The 20045-nt window shown below is 41.1% G+C and overlaps 1 protein-coding gene across 1 annotated transcript; it reads right to left on the reverse strand.

Annotated features, from left to right (window-relative positions):
* Positions 1-865: 865 nt before the first annotated feature.
* On the reverse strand, positions 866-19060 carry CPB2 (carboxypeptidase B2). Its single transcript, XM_074565352.1, has 11 exons — positions 18973-19060; positions 14903-14978; positions 12142-12266; positions 11939-12047; positions 11303-11404; positions 10623-10727; positions 7918-8034; positions 6839-6929; positions 3136-3338; positions 1257-1341; positions 866-1129 (listed from the first exon to the last, which is right to left on the reverse strand). Exons 1-11 carry the CDS (start codon positions 19041-19043, stop codon positions 945-947), a joined length of 1269 nt encoding a protein of 422 aa, XP_074421453.1. The 5' UTR covers positions 19044-19060; the 3' UTR covers positions 866-944.
* Between the last annotated feature and the right edge of the window lie 985 nt (positions 19061-20045).

The following is a 20045-nucleotide window of genomic DNA, read 5'->3' on the forward strand; positions in this document are numbered from 1 at the left end:
GAGTTGGGGTTGTTCAGTCTGGAGAAAAGAAGGCTCCGAGGAGACCTTAGAGTGGCCTACCAGTATCTTAAGGGGGCCTGCAAGAAAGCTGGTGAGGGACTTTTTTAGGATGTCAGGTAATGGTAGGACTAGAGGGAATGGATTAAAACTAGAGATGGGTTGATTTAGATTGGACGTTAGGAAGAAGTTCTTCACTGTGAGGGTGGTGAGACACTGGAACAGGTTGCCCAGAGAGGTGGTGGAAGCCCCATCCCTGGAAGTGTTCAAGGCCAGGCTGGATGGGGCTCTGAGCAACCTGATCTAGTGGGAGGTGTCCCTGCCCATGGCAGGGGGGTTGGAACTAGATGATCTTTAAGGTCCCTTCCAACCCTAACAATTCTATGATTCTAGCAAAAGAGCTTGTGGGCAGCTCCCACTTGGTATCAGTGATTTGGCCACCTCTCTGTCCTTTCCTTTATCTAAGTGTGCAGCAAGAAGTTCTCATGTGAACATCCTTTCTGTTTGATAGTGGAAACAATGAATAAGGTTGCTCTCCTGTAAGAAAATCCTTTAGTAGCTCAGATGACAAAAATGAGGGGATCTTTCCGGTCTACCCAACTTGCTGCATGTCAATCAGAGGCCTGTTTGATGCTACATCACCTGAATTCCCACCATCTACAGGGACATAAGATTATCTATGCTATTTTCCCCCTTAAAGTGTGCATTTTATATATATATATATATATACATATATATATATATGTACTGCACTGAACTACCATTGTAGGTATGGGTGTATAAGTATGGTTGAAAAAACCCCTGTGTCTTCTAAAATGAAGTGAAGGGGGTGCAGTCATTCTTTGTTTTTTTGCCTATATGTAAATAATTTTAACAAAGCCGCACGCTTCTTTATTATTATTTGAGCTAAGTAAATACAGTCATGCTGGAATAAGTTATATTCAATATCACAAATTTTGAAGAACGTGTTGAGCTATCTCTTTGACAGCAGAAAATGCTTCTAAGCAAGTTGGTTCAATTTCTTGAGGAGGAAGCAAAAATCCATAAGTTCCTGTGTCCCGAAGCTCAATGGTAAAAGAATATTTAATGCCAAGATCGTAAGCCCAGTCGTCTGACCCTCCAGGAGCTAAATCTATGTGAAGAAGGGAAAATAGATAACAGTTACCTGAAACCAGAGCTTCAGTTTTCCATTCAAAAGCTGTCTTCTGATGCTAGCAAAGTTATGCTATCATGGCTGTTATAGTAGAATTCATACTTACAAATTGTTTTTGCACCAGGACCAGGTCTATAGATCTTCTTTGTTGTCCTCTTTATAGCTCTAGCTGCTTTCTGTGCGAGACTTTCCTGAAATTAAATAAAACATTATTATCTTTATAGCCTTATGATAATAGTTAATATTTATGCAGTTAGGATTTATTTACACTGTGCTCTGGTTCTCGCATTAGTTAAATACTGTTCTAAAAGGCTCTAAAAAACCCACAGAATGTGGTTGAAATTTTCAGCATATCCTCATGCTACAGATTGCATTTCTGCTGTAGGTAGGTAAAAAATGTAGACAGGACCTTACCACCCACTTCAGGCAGTGAACTGTCATCAAAACCATTTGTTCCCATTTTTCCTTTTTTGCCACAATATTTAAGCCACTCTTGATTCATTTTCATTGAGAAAATTCAACTCTTAAGCCATGAAGAAGATTTAAATGCCCAGAATTAGCGCATGTCTTTCTGCTTTACAAGGAAGGGGTCACATATGCATTGTTACTGTTCGCTCACAAATGCAGTGTTTTTAATGCAGTTTCATGAAATTAAACAGCAACTAAGACAGAATAAGAATATACATTGTTTGGGTTTAGTTAGTTCCTTATTAACATTACTGGATTTTTTTAATTTCTTCTGAACCCACTGGCAGTAGTTACCATTGGAAATATATTGAACTGTCTGGGATTTTGGCTATGCACTAGAATGCTTCCAATGCATTAATAGTGTACTTTTTGTAGTCCTCTTATCTAGACAGCATTTATTTTTTAAAATAAAATGCTTTTTTAAAATATGGTTTTTAAGAAGGAAATATGTTAAGTGACATGGGAGATGCGTGAGGTTGAAAAGCAGAAAAAATGACAGCAGTGTGTGCAAACGTCAATCTTGTATCTTTATAAACTCTCTTACTGCCTGGCTTTATGTCATGTAACATATGAAATGACTTGTCCACCTCAAGACATGCGCCACGGTCCCATATGGCAAATCCCAAAGCCTGCAAACTCGCTCTCTGGTCCCCTTCACATCATTTCTGCTCCTTTCTTACTGCTACGCAGGAGCCCTTGCTGCAAATAAAATAATTCGTTGCCTCAGCACTTGGAGCTTAGGAAATGCCAAAAATGGGCTGGGAAGTGCAGGGAAGGGAATTCCTTGCTCTAGGGGACTTCATGTCTTTACGTAAGAAGCTAAGCTGTCCACATACTCTTATGGCTTAATTACTCCGTGTTAGCAAATTCCATTTTAGCCTGGATATCCTTTCCTTATCCAAACAAACTCAGAGTCTTCTGGTCAGTGGGAAAAAGCAGCAGCTAGTTTTTCTGTTTTGAACACTGCCTGTCTTCTAGGAGAGTTTTTACCGTATGATTTGGTGGCTCAAGAATGTAAAATTCTACATAAGTAGGATATGTTTTCCATCCTACCATTAGGATCATTTTAAATAGTATCCCTAGCAAAACACTTTAATAAAACCAGCAAGTGTCCACCAGAATACCACGTTGCTTAGGTATGTGGAGGGTATTTTTCAGTTACACACCCAAGTAATTTCAGAGTCTGTGTAAACCATACAACATAATCATCAGTTTGCACAAATATCTTTTCACGGTGTCCAAAAAACCAAGACACTGCTCTTTTAGCAGCAGCTTCAACGTATAAGAGGTTGATGATGTGCTATCAGTCCTAGAATAACTATTTTCATTTTTCCATAGTCTTCAGAGGACGCTTGCTGTCCTAGAACAGCCTAGACTTCTTTAAGTCCTTAAGAACATCAAGAGAAATCTTGTTTCCTAATTCTTGATCTTCAGAGCACCGTGACTCCATCATTGCAAGCCAAACCAAGCAGGGTTCTGAAAATAAATGTGAAACTTAAAGAGATGGGAAGACTTACCAGCTCATCATGGTCTTTGCTTTTGTCCCTAGTGTAAGAGTATGGAAACAATACCATCTGGGAGTAAGAGTGCATGGTTATGTAGGCTTTAATGATGTCTTTGTGATCTCTGATAAAGCGAGCCACTGCTTTCACCTCAGGCTCAGACTCTGGGTAGGGGCCACAGTAAGTCTCCTGACATTCATAGGGAGATGCTCCTTCCTCTGTAACAAAAGAGCGCACAGTGTTACTCCTTAACTTCTTCCCTTCTGCATTTCTGGAAGAGCGGCGTGTGATGCTAATACACAAGAAATCGTGGACTCAGCCATGCTATGGAAAGAACTGTCATGCTTGCAGAAACCAGTGTGAGCCTTCTAGGATTTCTCATCTACTATACTCCTGAAAAAAGTTGGAGAATGTGAAGAAAAAAATATTCAATAAAAAGAATTAAAAAAATTAAAAAATATTAATGAATAAAAAATCGTAGAGGAGGGGATGAATATGCTCTATTTAAATTCATCAAGAAAAAGACTGTGAGAACCCTTCTTAAAATCTGAAAGTACTACAGGAAAAAGGCAGTTCTAAGTGATTAATTTCAGGGGATAGCAAACTGCCAATAGTAAGTTGAAGAAACACAAACCAAAATGAAGGTTTCTAAGAATGAGGAAAACTAGGCACTGGAACAAGTTACCAAGAAGACAACCAGGATTCAGCATTTTTGCTATCGTCAGAATAAGACTAAATAACTTTCTGGAAGCAGCCAGGATATCTTCAGTGTTAAATGTCAGCTCTTTATGTTGTAATAATTTTTGTAAATTTTCCTCTATGCTACTATTGATAGTTTAAATGGACATTTTATCCTTAAATCTTATGCAGGAATAAAGCCCACTGAGTACTTTAAAACCCAGAAGACTTTCTTCCTCCCTGGGCACTGGGGCACTTTAACAGGTGTCCTTCTTCCAAACATCAATAATGCCAATTACATCTGCAGAACAGCAGCCCTGATGAAACAACTCAAGCTCTTATCATGTGATACAGGAGAGAAGGAAACATCTTCTGGTGCCAGTGGTATCTAGGGAAGATCTATAGCATGCCACAAAGTAATGGGGAGCATTATCTGGACCCCCAAAACACTCAACAATATACATATATATGGTTTAGTTAATTAAAACTTGCAAGGCTCCATTTAGTTGTGATAAACAGAAAGACTAGGTGATACGGTGGAACCTGCCTGTCGATGTTGAGAATAAACCTGTATTTTCATGAATGCAACTGTTCCACAGATACTGCAAGCCCCTTTATAATACCAATGGCTGAAAAGAAACCCTCAGGTTACCTACACCCTTGTATAACACAGCAGAAGAAGCAGAAATATTATAGTGAAGAGAGCAGGCTGTGAGGGAGGAGTGCCGACACTGAGCCTGGGAGATGAGGGCTGGGAGGTCAGAAACAAGGGTACCGGGGCAGAGAGGGCTGTGATAAGTTTTGTATTCTGTGATGTATGTATAATTCTTAATATTACCGAATTAAGGGGGGGTTTCAAAGATTTCGGAGACAGTCCATGAAAATTCATGTACGTGAAAATACAAACAATTCCTGGCATCAATGCAAAATCATGCTAAAGTGGCAAAATGAGGGTGTTAAGTTTTGCACCGTTCTGTTTTGCACAGAAGTGAGTAACTGTCCAAGGAACAAGGCAATGAAGAATCTTTGCTGGCAGTCTTCGATTAATGTTCTGTCTGCTTTCCTAAATCCTTGGTCATACTGAGAACAGCCAGTTAAGGAAATGGTATGAAAAGCATGGGTAAAACTGGGCTCCAGTCAGATTTAGTTCCACAAAGCGAGTGCATTGGTTTTAGTGGAGTAATTTTGCTTTTTATTAGTATAAGAAAGTGTAATGGATCAGTGCATTTAGTATGTTTTGCTCTTCTTAAAACCATGAGGGCTTTGTACCTCTGTTATCTGAGCAGCTGAAGAGGAAGAACAGAAAATGCAGCAGGACAGCTCTGATTAAATGCATAGATATAAACCCCGGAGTTTTGCGGTGGCACAAAATGTATTCACAAGCAAATCTGAAGCCAGTGAAAGTCTGAGCATTTGGTACCCCTGACAAGAACTCTTCTGTGTTTAAAAGTAGGTGAGTAAAGTTTAAATTGTAGGTTCCCATGAATTTGTGGTAATTTCCCATAAACACAATTCTGTTATTGTATTAAACTGACACAGCTAATAATATTACAACATTATTACAAGGTGATAAAACTCCAGCTTGGTTCTTCTGAGCATCCTGTTGAACTCCTGGTGTTTTGCACAGCTAATGGAGATTCTACAGTTGATATGTTCTGGATCAAATATGTTCAACCATTGCTATCAGTTGCTAATCTGATTCAGTAGAAGCAACATTTTTATGGTAATTAAGAAAACCAGAATTTTGTTTTTCAGCATTTTACTGACTGTATAACTAAAAGGAGTAGAAACTTAGGGAGATCCTTACAGACATCTGCTTAAGTTATTGTAAGCACCTGACTTCATTGCGCAGATTTATCCGTACAAATAGGTTTTTTTCTCTCCAATGACCCTGCAAGGTGAAGGTTCTCTCTGGGTGAGAACCTCAGGGTGCTGAGGCATCTCTCTTCTATGTTTTCAAACATGTCTAAGAGAGGAGCATAGCATGGCTGAAAACAGCATGAATATTTCCCTAGTTAATAAAGTAAGATGTTCTGCTTTTGCCCTGTAAAAAAGGTGTACATTTTGTCCAAAGAATTCTTTAGAGAAGAAACACTTTCTAATCTCCCTGTGTTCTTTTGCTCTTTATAAAGATGAATCATTTCTCCACTTCAGAAGTTGTTCACCACCAAAAGTGCTTGACAAGTTAAATGCAGTACTTTACACCTTGCCCTGAAACTGGTATCTGTATAACATAGGGTTTTTGCTGTTATTTCTTCAGGCTTCTCCAAGTTCTGTTTTTATTACATATTTTTACTGAATATCACTTTTAAATTGATGTATTTGTTCCCCATCTTCATGATTTTTTACCTGAAAAAATGTGGTTTTCTCCACATAATCGCCATGGATGGTAAAAAAACGTCTTTATTCCCAGTTTAGCAATGGACTAAAATGACTTAAAGTCATACTGGACATTAGTGTCAGTACTGAGTGAAGCCAGGTCTGATCTATAGGGTAAATTTTAAGACAGCTATTCTGCAGACTATTAAAAAACTGTCAAGTACTAAAGTGCCCGTGGGTAAGTAAATGTGATATAGCTTTGACAACAAACACTGAAGGCGAAGAAATCTTGGTCAGCCAGGCATTACTGAAGGATGACTGAGGTGATCAGTTCATACAACACAGTGAAGCATGTACTCAATTGGGTTGTACAACATGGCAAGGGCCACCTCTTCCCTCTTTCCTCCTTCCCCCCTCAGCCCGCACCCAGTGTGTTACAGTGTGATGCAAGGGAGAGGATCCAGGGTCCTGGTCCCCCTGTCTCTTGTCATCATGCTGGAAAAAGGTTAGTCCCTGGCGTGGTATCTGGGGAAGAAAAATCCTAGGTCCCAACAAAAAGTGTCTCAAGTTGGGGAACTGTTCACTGATTCATAAAAGTTATTCAGCTGCATTTGTCTTTATATCAACTTTATGAAATGGTAAATGAAAATGTTTTCAAAATTAAGAATTTTAAAGGCTAAAATTGATGCAGGAGTACAATGAGAAGGAAAGGATGTCATACCACACCAGTGTGCATCAAAATTCCTGTTCATGTCAGTACCAATGCACTTGCTGTTACCATGCGATGAGCGGCTCTTTCTCCACAGACGATTCTGTGGAGAGAGACACACAAGCCATATTCAGGGAAAACACTGAGAAAAACAGTGGCACCGTTTCACTTGTTAGTTAAATGTGACTTCCAGCTTTTGCCTCTACGGGTCATGTGCCAACTAAGAGGGAAAAGATCAAAAGATTATAAAATCACAATCTGATTGCCAGCAAGGATGGATGACGGAAGGAAGTGTTGTATAGGATAAGAGGTGGTCACATCTGGTTTAATTTCAAGGGATTTGGACCGTGGAAGGAGAGGAGCAGACATACTGTTTGGCCAGGTATGTGAGGTTTAGGAGTTTAAGTCCAACCTTTCTGTAGGCATTGCTGACAGCACGTGGAAAGTTGGAAATTTGGTGTGCAGCTTTGCTGAGATGTGGATGTGTAACAGTCCCAATGTGAGCCAAGCTGCACTGAAGATCAAATGAATAAAAGAGTGGAGAATTTAATTTTTTTTTAACTTGAATGAAGGATCTAAAAATCAAAGAACCATCTCAGAATTTCCAACCAGTAAATAAAATCCTGGACAAAAGATAACTGTTGTACCTTCATTTATCTGAAACAAGAAGTATGCAGAGAATGGGGCTACCTTGCAGGAGGAAGAAGTGAATTATTGGCTGTGCTCTATCTGATGCAGCACGCTATTCAGCTTGTGCTGGGTTGTGCCAGTGTTTGTAACTTTCCTGCTGAAGGCAAACACAGGCATTCCCTGACATCTGGAAGTATTACTACCCCAGGATGAGATTCTGTCATTTCCAAATGCATTTTCCAGCGTCTTGGAAGACAGAAAGGTACAGTGGATCAAATGCCAGTTACTTGGAGTATTTGCTCTGGTTTAAATAGGGCAGAGACGCAGAAATTCCAAGCAGAGATCAAGAGTTTAGGGCGTGCAGTTCCAGGATGGAAATTATACCCTAAGCATGCACACTGATAGTTCCCATTAACAGCACATCAGTATGGTGCACAGTCTGTCAAAAAAACTCTACGTACAGAGGGATGGCTCCACGTGTACTCATAGCCATCCACATTAATCACAGGCATGACGTAGAAATCAAAGTGCTCCAGAAGCGTTGTCATGGTCTGATCTCTCTCACGCGCATAGACTGCCTGTAAAGCACATGGGAAACTTATTACAAGCATTCGTAGTAGTTGTTTTTTTACCTTCCTAAAAAGGCATCTGATGGCATATGTAATATAATTGTGCACTTATCAGACCAGTGTACCTCCTGATAGAGGTGCATCACATCACAGAAACTGCTAAATAGGAAAGTAGCTCTTTGGTTAGAAGTGCCGGGGAGAGGGTAGGAATCGAACTGATACAGTCAGTCAGGTATACTGCAGTCCTTTAATGTTAACGAGTGGTCATGAGAGAGAGTTGAAGCCTATTTATAGAAAGGTTTGGGCTTTTGCTGCTCGTATAAATGATAGGGACCCTCCCTCTCACCCAAAATACCACAAAAGTAGTGGTAAAATAAAGTAAGCACAAAACAACAAGAAAGGTTTCAAATGGTAGCTGTACATGACATTATTCCTCCTGGTTGCATTATGAGTTCAGTGCATTTGTATGCAAAGAGACAGTAAGAGCTACATGCTAATTGTGCCTCGCAGCCTATTTTGAAGGCTTTAGTGATACCTAACCTGGTTGTTGGTCCACCACACAGGGATAAATTTTAACCTAGATAAATGTTTTTTTTACTATTAGAATAGACACGTCCTTAATCATATCATTTTTTTTTTCATTATACCTTACTTAAAGCACCTTCATTCGTTTTAAATCCATACTAGTTTTCCTCAGGCAATGAACTTTCTCTGACTTAAATGAGAAATGTCAATCTTATTACAATCTAACAACAAAATTAAATGATAGAGTGGAAACATAAAGAATGCCTAGGATTTGCAAGAGAGAGCTACTGATTTTGATGTGTGTGCAGATGTGTATTAATGTCAAATTTTAAAATGCTACTTCATGAAGTGATAGAGAAATAAAATTTGAATTTAAAACACGGAAATTAGATCAAGAGGATGGAGAATCTAAATGTTCAGCTTGTTAGTTCTGAAAAATGCTGCAAGGATATGTCACGGGCAAAGTGACAGCGTAGCTGGTAATTATCTGGAGCAGCATGAAAGGGCAAATGCATTTCTCTCCACGGGAACCTTGGAGGCTGGGATTTTCTGTGGGTCACAAGGTACATTCAGCTGTATCTGTCCCTAACTCCTGCAGTCTCCTTTCAAATGTTATAGTCATTGAGGTCTTATAGTTGTGACTGAGGACAGGAATAAACACATCATCATCATTATTATTATTATTATTATTATTATTATTATTATTATTACCACCACCATCGTTATTTAGGTCCATCACAACCAAACCGTAATTCATGTTTCAAGGACTCGTCCATGTTGTTGCTGTGGCTACAGTACTGGTGATTGTGAAGTCTCTATCTCATTTAGTTTATTTTTACCATGAACTTTGCTTTTGTGAAAAGGTAACAATAAATAATATCTCAGGGCATTAACTGAACAAACTGGGCAGCCTTGTCTGGGCCAGAAGGGCCTTAGGAGCCTTTTCCTGATCCATACTAAGAATTGGGCAAGCAGCTCAGCACGATGAGTTGAGCAGAGATGCCTTAAATTTAAAAAGACCAAGGCAATATATGGGTGCAAACCATGGATGAGGTATCTTTTGGCATACCTTTATTCATTATCCTGAGCAGTGCAGATATTAAAGACATTAAAGATCACATGTGACCATCAGTCGGTGGCTGCACATCAAGGCTGGTCAGGCTAAGCCCATCATACCATCTCATCCCATCAGTGATTTACTAGTTTCCATGAACTGGTACTACAAGTGTGGCTGGCAGTGTTGGTCATGTTCTGGAGTCTGAAATGCTGGTGTCTCTAGCAGGGATGGTATCTTTAAAAGAAGGTGTCTGGTGTGGCCTCATTCTCTGGATGAGGCAGATCCAGAAAAAAGCATGAGTACAAGTAGAAAATGCAGAGGCAGGAGGTGGAGGAGCAGTAGCAGCAGGCACAGCAGCAGGTGACCCATTACAGCAAATGCTAAGTAGAGATTGCTGGTGTGCATGCTGGTGTGGAGCTATGTCACGCCCGGCACAGGCAAGTGTGGGGTACCTGTCACTCTAGGAAGGCCCGTAGGGAAGAACCAAGGGTTGTAGGACAGCTTGAGCTCACTCTGGATCCTCTCTGATCTACTCCAGGCAGTGCCAGCTGGAGTAATATAGGCATGAATTACCATGCGCTATGTGACCAAGAGCCAGGATCATTCCTTGGATCGATGTGGTAGTATAGACATACCCTAGTAGATCACCAAATACTTGCTTTTCCTGGCTTGCCCTCTCCCTCCCTGACCATTCATAATTGTAAACTTCTGTGTTGAATTTGCTGCACACATACTTTGAAAAGTTTCTTTCATACTTGAGAATACATCTGAGCATTTGATCCATATGACTTTCTCTCTCTCACACACACGTACCTCCATCTACTGACACACACGAACACACACACACTCACTCCTACATGTAAATCTTAGACACAAATCCCCTGTGTTGGTTTTCTGGAAGTAAATAGATTAAAACTTTACGGACCTTAGAGCACAGTTGGATAGAGAAGGTAAATGGCATCAAGACTTTTTGCTTTGCTTTGAAAATGGTAATCAGAAGTGATTATCTACTCACATGGCCTATGAACCACAGGCAAAAAGCGGGAGAAATCCATTCTCTAGCGTGGATACCGCAGTCAATCCATATGGCACTTTTGGAGCTTTCATGGCTTTTAGAAAGCTGACAAAAGAGAAATTGTATTAAAATGTTGCCATTGTAAAGTGTGCCACGTGAAAGTGGAAAGTGAAAAGGGTAACCAAGACAGAAGCAGACGCATCTGTCTTGTAGGGAGAGTTTAGACTGATCCTGGGCCAGGATACTGCTCCCAGTGATGTTCCCATACAGTCAGAGCGCCGTATGCAGCCTGCTTGCAGCAAGCTCCTAACGCAGGCACCAAGACTGCAGCAAGACCTCAGGCCAAGAAAGGAGATCACCAACTATGCAGGGCAGCAAACTAGATTGGTTTCACAGTCAACAGAGGAGGGTATCCACCATGCCAGTGTTTGATGCTTTTGGATGAAGGCCTAGATGTGATAACTTCTTTGTGACACAGCAAGGAACCTAACGTGGTTAAACGCCTTTGTCAAAGGTAATGCACTCTATTAGAAGAACTTAGGAAACTTCTAAGAAAGACAAAAATTTCCATTTTATTAAAATATGCCTATAAGTATAGGTTTAAGAAAGTGTTCTGACCAAACCCCATCACTTGCTTACATTAGTACTTGGAAAGATTTTGTAGTAGGTCACAGTCATACCTTCAGAACATAAAGTGGTCGTTTTTCATATGATGACCCAATGTATATTTTCTGGAGAAGGTCAGAATGGACTTTCACCACTTCTTCTATCCAATAATATATCTGCAAGGATGAGGTTAGTAAATATATCTTCTCCCTATTGTTTTCCTTCATCCCCGAAAAAGGTCTAGACTTAAATTCATTCTTCCTCCCGTAATACTTCCTCTTTAGCTCATGGGAAAGAAAAAATACCAATTCAGAACACTTACCACTTGCCTGACTCTAATTTCTTTTAAAAAAACCCAGTAAGATACAGTCACAACACAGTCCAAGTATAACCCTGAAATTCCTCTTTAGTTTTATTTGGTTAAATTATTATCCATTTGATGGTTTAAATATTTATGTGGTGTTTTGCGACTTCATTTCACTTCTGTATTGGCTGCATTTAAATGGCAGTTTGAGGCAAGACATGGATGAGAGATTTTGTCTGGTGTTTCATTCCTTCTCTATGAAGGCATTACAGTAATTACAACTCTCAATGGTTGAGCAATACGGTGGTATTTACCTGTTGATGATTTCTTTCTCTATCTCCATTCTCAACCATGAGACACACTTCACCCCTTGAATCTACAGCGGATTACAGCAAAAATATCTTACTTCTTTCATTGAGTGGTAGTTTTCATAATATGATGATGATGTGCGTGGGTTGACTGTGTCATTTATAGTCTGTTTTTCAATAAGTCCTTGAGCATCTTCCAGTGAGACTCTGAATAACAAAGAGAGAGGACACAAGCTCTTGTTACATAAGTGACAAACAACTTCACAGAAACATTCGTGACAACAAATATAAAAATACGTACTTGTGTTGGATGGTCAGTTGCCTTAACTGAGCTTTTATGCTATTGACGCTGGATGCCCTGACATAGAAATGGACTTCTCTGTCCTTCTGGATGTTTTCAACCACAACGGGTTGCCAGAGAATGACCTGCAAAGTTTCCAAAAAACATCTTATTTTTTTTACTGAGGAAAGAAAAAATATTCTTACTAAAATTTGATAAGTATTTTGAAAATAATCAAATATATGTTTTCAATATGAGACACCACTTGTAATAAGCAGTTTAATGTTCCCTTTTTATTTGTTGTTGTGTTATAGCATTCTGCTACTGCTGGAAATGAAACGTGTGTATTTAAGAAATGTTTATAATGACTTCTGCACATAAATTCATAAATCAAGAACAAAGACAGGACCATAACCTTTTCTGAGATAGTATTTCTAGTATAATAGATATGTTTAGCTGGTTATTATGTTACATGTTTTCAAGTCTGCTGAGAGTTATTTTCCCTGAGGGTATTTGGAGAATTAATGAAGATCAGACCAGTCTTTTTAGTTATTGTATTCACTGATGACTTTGATCAGGGAGGAAATAAATGCCAGAAGGGGTTTGAATATAAGTCAAGTTGAAGCAGCAATAAAGAGATTAGAAATGGGAGGGAAATAAGAAAATGAGATTCTTCTTGGTAAAATTAAATCTTTTACAATAATAAAATTAGAAGCCAACATATTCAATAAAAGACTGAAACTTTAGAAACAATAATACCAAAAGATCTAGGGGTGGACAGTAAGCAGAAAATTAGGCATGAATCTACAATGTGAAAAAGGTCAACATAATTCTGGGATGCATTTTGGAAGACATACAGCATGGAGTCGACAGACAATAGGGTTTATTTTTTTCCTTTCTGGTGCAGTTGCACCAGGAATATTATATTCAACTTAGGGCACCATGTTTCCAGGCATGTATCAGCTGTCAACTGTTTACCTCACTCTTTTCTCAGAGAGAACGTGTCTGCAAAATCATACAGAAAACTCAACTATGATTTTAATCAAGACTTTGGAACAATAAACGGTAAAACATTTGGCCCCTGTATATATTGCTGCAATGTGCTGTACAAGTGGCTGAGCTAGTCTCAATGTAACCATCTCAGACATTATTGGCAAGGTAGCAACAACATCACATGGCTCAGCATTGTTTGGAAAACCCATCCAAGAAACAAGCTGGATACCTCGCTCCCCAGCACCGGTTTCCCTGTTGCCCTGGCTAGCCTGCTGTCTGCACTGACACGCACCAGTTCAAATTTACATTCTCTTTGGTGTAGGCATTCTTTGAATTGAGAGCAAGGAAAACTAAGGAACTCTGGATTGACACAGCTGAGATGGCAGAGGAGCAATGAATGGGGGTACATGAGAAACTTTGATAATAGATGTGATTGTTGGTCTCTTTACCCATCATCAGCAATGGTCAATACTGCCCTAGGGGCAGCTACAAAAGACTCTGTTTAGGTGTTCCTGCCTCTGGGTTCTTTCTGATGGATGCTACATGCAATGCGTGTGCTGTAAGAACAACTCACTTCCTTTGTTTTAGCTTTTTGCACTGAAAGAGTTGCAGTCAATGGCTCAATGTCCCAGTGGCAAGCAGTGACGAGTGGTGTTCATCAGGGGTCGGCACTAGGACTGGTACTATTTAACATCTTTGTTGGTGACATGGATGCTGGGATTGCAGGTGTTGGTGGATGAGAAGCTCAACATGAGCTGGCAATGTGCACTTGCAGGCCAGAAAGTCAACTGTATTCTGCACTGCATTAAAAGAAGCGTGGCCAGCAGGACAAGGGAGGTGATTCTCCCCTTCTACTCTGCTCCTGTGAGACCCCACAAGCAGTACTGTGTCCCGCTCTGGAGCCCCCAATAAAAGAAGGACATGGACCTGTTGGAGCAAGTCCAGAGGAGGGCCACGAAGATGATCAAAGGGTTAGAGCACCTATGCTATGAAGACAGGCTGAGAGAGTTGGGGTTGTTCAGCCTGGAGAAGAAAAGTCTCCAGGGAGACTTTATAGCAGCTTTCCAGTGCTTATAGGGGGCTTATAAGAAAGCTGGAGAGGGACTTTTTACAAGGGCATGTAATGATAGGACAAGGGGTAATGGCTTCAAACCGGAAGAGGGTAGATTTCAATTAGATATTAGGAAGAAATTTTTCACTATGAGAGTGGTGAGGCACTGGAACAGGTTGCCCAGAGAAATAGTGGATGCCCCATCTCTGGAAGTGTTCAAGGCCAGGCTGGATGGGGCTTTGAGCAACCTGGTCTAGTGGGAGGTGTCCCTGCCCATGGCAGTGGGGGGTGGAACTGGATGATCTTTAAGGTCGCTTCCAACCCTAACAATTCTATGATTCTATGAAAAATACCATAAAAATCCAGTCCTGATCGTCAAAGCTGTGCAAGTCATATAGGTCAAGATTGCATTGGTCTAAAGGGCTGAAGCACCCTAGCAGAAGTGTTTCTACTTACTGTGTGTTGGTGCTTTGCCAATTTTACAGTGTCTTAGTACGCAAAATCAATTGCAGGAATCTGAGCTCCGATACAATGCACTACTATAACATTATGAAGCAGATGTCTCCTCATGTAAATTAGAAGTTAGTAGAGCAATGAAAACCATGTATTTGATGAGTTGCTGTATTAGAACAAATGGATGAAAATGGGCTAAATCTTTCTCTGGTGGGGGAAACAGTATTAGTGCACTTTGGGGAAGAATTTGGCATAGAGACCAGAGAGACAGAGCGATGTGTTTACCTCGGTGGTGTTCAGTAAATCCTGAAGGGCTTCAACCTGTTTGTCTGTTTGTGGGAGAGCCTGCAAAACTTCGTCCCTGAAAAACAAGGGTATTTAGGTAAAGCACAGTACTTGTAACTGCTCTCTGCAAAAGTAGAGAAGCAGGCTTAGCCTTTCTCCTCTTCCCTGGCTTGGCTGCCAAGAACTCAAAGAAGATTCAGTAGTGAAGATGCTGAGCCCCGTTCCAGCCTCTGCTTTTGCCAATCAGTAAAATCCATGAAAGAGGTGGTGCAGGGCTTTGGTAGCCAGTATCTACTGATGGACTCCGAGATCGCTCCTGGGAGCTGGCACCAGGACAAGAGCTGCCAGCCCCAGCTAATCCATTGTGCAGCAGCACCAGTGGAAAACTAGCCTGGACATGGAAGACAGCTCCCCTGTTCTCCCATGAGTTTCTCAGTCTCAGTCACGGTTCAGCAGAGGCACGAGCCCTCCCAGTCTCCTGCAAAAGCCAAGCATGATGTTTTGTAGACGTGTGGAGGCTACTACTGTCATCATTCCTACTCCAGTCCAGTTTTCTGATCTCATCATTTCTGTCCCTCTCCCAGGTATGGTTTCAGTTGGTCTATACCACCGTCCTCCCCGTCTTTCCCTGGTAACTTATATTCCCCTTCTACATGGAAACCCATGGTCCAGACACGCTGTACATGAGATGGCCCTTCCTAGCTACTCCATGCCTGACCCAACCATCAGTAACAGAGTGAAATTCACTTTCTGGGAAGAAAAAATACCACATTGCATTGTAAAGCCAGGCCCGATCTTCAGTGCCCTGCAAGCCATGTAGTTCAAAATTGCATTGGGTAGATAATTAAAATATTTTGTGTGTGTAGAAGGAGGAGACTCAGGGGAATGTTGGATCCCTATTTCCATTTTGTGGGCTGGGGTGGCTTGCAACCCTCTAATCATGTGGAGTTGGTGGCGGTGCATAAACCAGGCACTGTGGAAGTCCCAGCCAGCCCCGTGTGCAAAGAGCATTGAAAAGAAATCAGCCAGGGCTCTCAAAAGTAGTGTTTTCAAGCTGCATAACATGATTGTCATAACTCGTCGTTGTGACTGATTTCAAGCAGAGACCTGACAGCACCTGGCAACCAGGTGATTCATCTTTTCTACTTTTAGCCAGGCTCCAAGCAATCACTGTTGTTTCTCATGAAGAACCAATAAGATGCCAGCCCTGGTTTTGCCCCCACCATCATTTGACAGAGCATCAAAAAGCAATCAGGGATAGGCAGGGTTGTCAGTTTACCTATTTCTTTAGGCAAGTGCTCTCCAAAGCATATGTTTGGGGCTACTTTAAAAATGAATTTGTTGTTGCATATGTGGGGAATCAGAGGGGAGACAAGAAAAGGGCTGCTGCATCTGGTTTTGTCCTATGATTCCCACAGCCTGAGAGCACCGTGGTATTTACTTGTACCCCACCATTTGTTGCACAAATATTTCAGCTGAGTGTGGTAAGGCCTGGACAGGTGGTAGCTAGGAGCGATTCCTCTCATTGGTAGGACCTGAATGCACTGAACAAGCTGATCCAAGTTCTACGCTTGCTCTCATAGTCATGTTTAACATGGGGAGTATTAACAGCCAAAATTGTAGTTGTTGGGCTTCTCAGTTCCTCTGCTTTGATTTGGCATTATACCCTCTTTCATCTGTCTTCTGCCCCACTCCTGTTAGAAAACACCTAGACAAATTGCCTTTATACCAATCTCAGAAACGACCTTCCACCCCCAGCTTCCTTGCCCTGCCTGCTGCCCTGGTACAGTTGAACATGTTCATCGAGCACACCTCTTTTCTTTCACTTTCTGTCCTCATGCCCAGCTTCCCTGGTTGCTCTTTGAGTTTGTCCTTAAGAGGATTCTTCTCATTCCCCTCCTCCAACTTTCTGCCAAGGCCCCACTGGACTCTGTCACTGTTCCCCATCTCTTCTTCTTCTCTGTTTTACATCTGGGTAAATAGAAGTTCAGCTGCCATCACCACCCTACAATTCTCAGGTCTGTACCTGTAGGTATGACAGAGTGAGTGGAATGCATTGCAGTTCATTTTAGATGGTTTTGATGTCTTCCTCTCAGCTAGTCACTCTCTTAATGAAGAAACAGGCACTTTCAGGGTCCAGTTTACCTGAGCTAATTCAGATGTGTGTGCTAAATTGGAATGAACTATAACCTGAATGCACACATTTTCCTCCACTACAGGAGGTGTACAGGAAGGTGACGGGGACTTGCTCCCATGCAGACCTGTGTAGAGATCCCATATAGTCAGGTGAATCTCATCCAGGGCCTACCATCTCACAGATTGATGTAAAGCAGTGCCAGTTCTCTTGAAGCATCTCAGTCCTCCTTGAAGCATCCCTCCTCTCCATTTCATTTCTCGGTTACTAGGAAGGCCATCAGCAGCACATATCACACAGGTCCACAAAAACAAGGCATCAGCGTGGATGTGTCTCTCTGTCCTCATAGCCTGGCTTCATTTAAACCTTGCACGTTCTTTCTGACTAACATCTCCAGAAGAGAGGCCTCCCTACTTGCCTCCAGCTGAATGTCTTACCCTGGCTCTAGCAGGCAGCGTCACTAGAGGAGTGCTGCCAGCATCTTTTCCTGTTCTCCTGGACCATGTACACTGTTCATCTGCCTGGAGCACAGATGTCTGCCTGTGGGATCCCTTTTCTCCCACCTTGCTGGCTCTCCAACAGCCTCCAGCCTTACCCTTTCCCTACAAGGGAGCCAGGTGTCTCCCCAGTGTTATCAGCTCTTTCACAAGCCTCACAATGTTTGGTATTTTTCTTAGAAGTCCAGGTGCAGTCATCACACTATAACCTTGCAAAGGGAAGCTTTAATACATGACCATTAAATCCTCCAGCACTAGCACTCAAATAAAAGTAAAAAGTCAGATATATCACCTTTAAAATCTCATTATTTTAGCCATTTTCATAACCGGGATTGGGAGGGTTAGACTCATGCTTTCCAGTGGGAAATAACATATTCTGCTCTAAGGGTCAGATTTTCAGTGTTTTATTTAAACATGAAATAAATGAACCTTGAAGTAGCATAGAGCAATGTTGTTCCACTGAATTCACCTAAAAACATGTTTAACTGTCCCCCTACTGTAACCCTCACACCTCTGTAGCAATCCACAACAAAACATGATGGCAAGACAAACGGAGGTGAAAGATCCTCTTTTTAAGGCATGAACTGAAGAGGGGTTCACCTGTCACAGGTCTGCCCACTGGCTCGCGGTGCAGTCGCAGAAGGGCTGTAAGACATAATTCACTATTATTTGTGTAGGTATTTCAGTCCTGGGAACAGGCTGTGTTTAATCGTGATTCCTATAGGTTGTTCATCTTGCTTAATATCACCAGGAGGGGCTTATCCTTTTAGTTCCTATTAAAGCTATTAAAACATTTCAGGTTTTTAAATCGGCTGTACATGTAGGAAATAAAAGCACTTTGGCTGTCTTCATCTCTGACATATGTCCTTATGTTTTAGCAAAGCATTTGGTTTCAGGGCATTTCTGAAGTCTATCGATAGGTAACAATAAAGCTGCTTCTGAAACATTGTACAAATACCAAATGGTTATTCAAAAATGATTTATGACTGGAAAAACAATCATAAAAGCTGCTTTAGAAAGAAAACAGATTGTTAGCGCTTTCTGAAATGGTTTCTCTCTCTACCTCAAGAAGTAATTCATTTAAGGTCTTGTTTTAAGGCAAATGAAGCAAATTATTTTTTCCCATTAAGTTTCAGAATGCCCTTTATTGGCATTCAAAAGCACTGAATGAACAGAATTGATTTGCACTTAGACCGAAAAGAATAGTTTTAACATGATTAAAAACATAGGATTTATGGATGCAAAGAAGACTTAGAATAATTTCATTTCCTCCACCATCTATATGTTAAATTGAACCACATATCCAATTACAGGACCAATAAATAAATGTCAACCTTTGCCAAATGTTTTCTTATGCAACTTGGAGTTATTTTACTTCAGTACTTTCCTTGTCCTACTCACCACACACTAAAAGCCCGGTAGCACCATCAGATATTTACCTTGGAAGAGTGAAGACATGCTTCTCTTGAATCCACATAAATAGGGTAAAAAAGAGCAGGTAAAACTTCATCTTCACAGCATCCACGATGAACCCAAATGCAATTGGAAAGCCAAGGGTTCAGGACCCATGTTATTGATTTCAAAAATGTTATTTAAAGAATGGTTAAAATTTAATACTGTCTCTCACCTCAACCCCAAGCTCCTGGTGGCTAAGTCAATATGACAGAACTCCCTGGGGAGGTCCTACTCGTATTGATGCCGCCCATCCATGAAAGGATAAGGTACATTTTGGACATTTTCATATTGACAAGTCACTTTGTCATCTCAGCCTTCGTGTCATTTCATTGTGGATACGAACCACAGACATAAGAAATAACACCAAGCACAAAGTTTCTGTGATCCTTTAATATTTATGGAGGTCCAGCAGCATGCTCTGCATTCAGCAGTCCTATAGCACGTCACAGCCTGGGTGAAGCTGGGTGAGAGGAGTGCGAATGAGGTTATTAAGTCCAAATGAAAAAAATCCTGACCAGGAAAGCTTCTTTCACCGGCATTTTCTAGCAGAGAAAACAAGGAGCAAGTGGTATGCGATACTTTTGCTACTGAAGGCCATTCTTCTAGTTCAGAATGGAGCACGTCGACTGGGTCTCCATCTTCTGCAGCTGGCCTCTGCCTCTTTGGTTAACACCCAATCCATCCAAGGATTTCAGATTGCTTTTGTTACTCCATGCTTTCTGTTCTGTGATGTTCTGACATCCATGTATTTTCCACATGTCACGCTGGGTTAGCTTTTCAAGAAAAAGTACCAGTGACTCTTCACCTCATTATTATTAATTTTTGTATTCCCCAAGATTTGCCTTCTATGTTTCTATCCATGGTTGTCCAGACAGGACATGTGGAAAAGCTGAATGAATTTGACATGTCCAGAATAGATGATTTCTGACTATGTTGTATGCTTGAACAGTAAATCCAACTTGGCTAGGACACACGAGGCTTAGTACATGGTCCAAGTCCTCTTCTTCCATGCACCAACATAGCAGTCCAAGGCATGGCATTTGTTAGAGAACACCCC

Source organism: Larus michahellis, chromosome 1 (assembly GCF_964199755.1).
Source record: "Larus michahellis chromosome 1, bLarMic1.1, whole genome shotgun sequence".
NCBI classification, from domain to species: Eukaryota; Metazoa; Chordata; class Aves; order Charadriiformes; family Laridae; genus Larus; species Larus michahellis.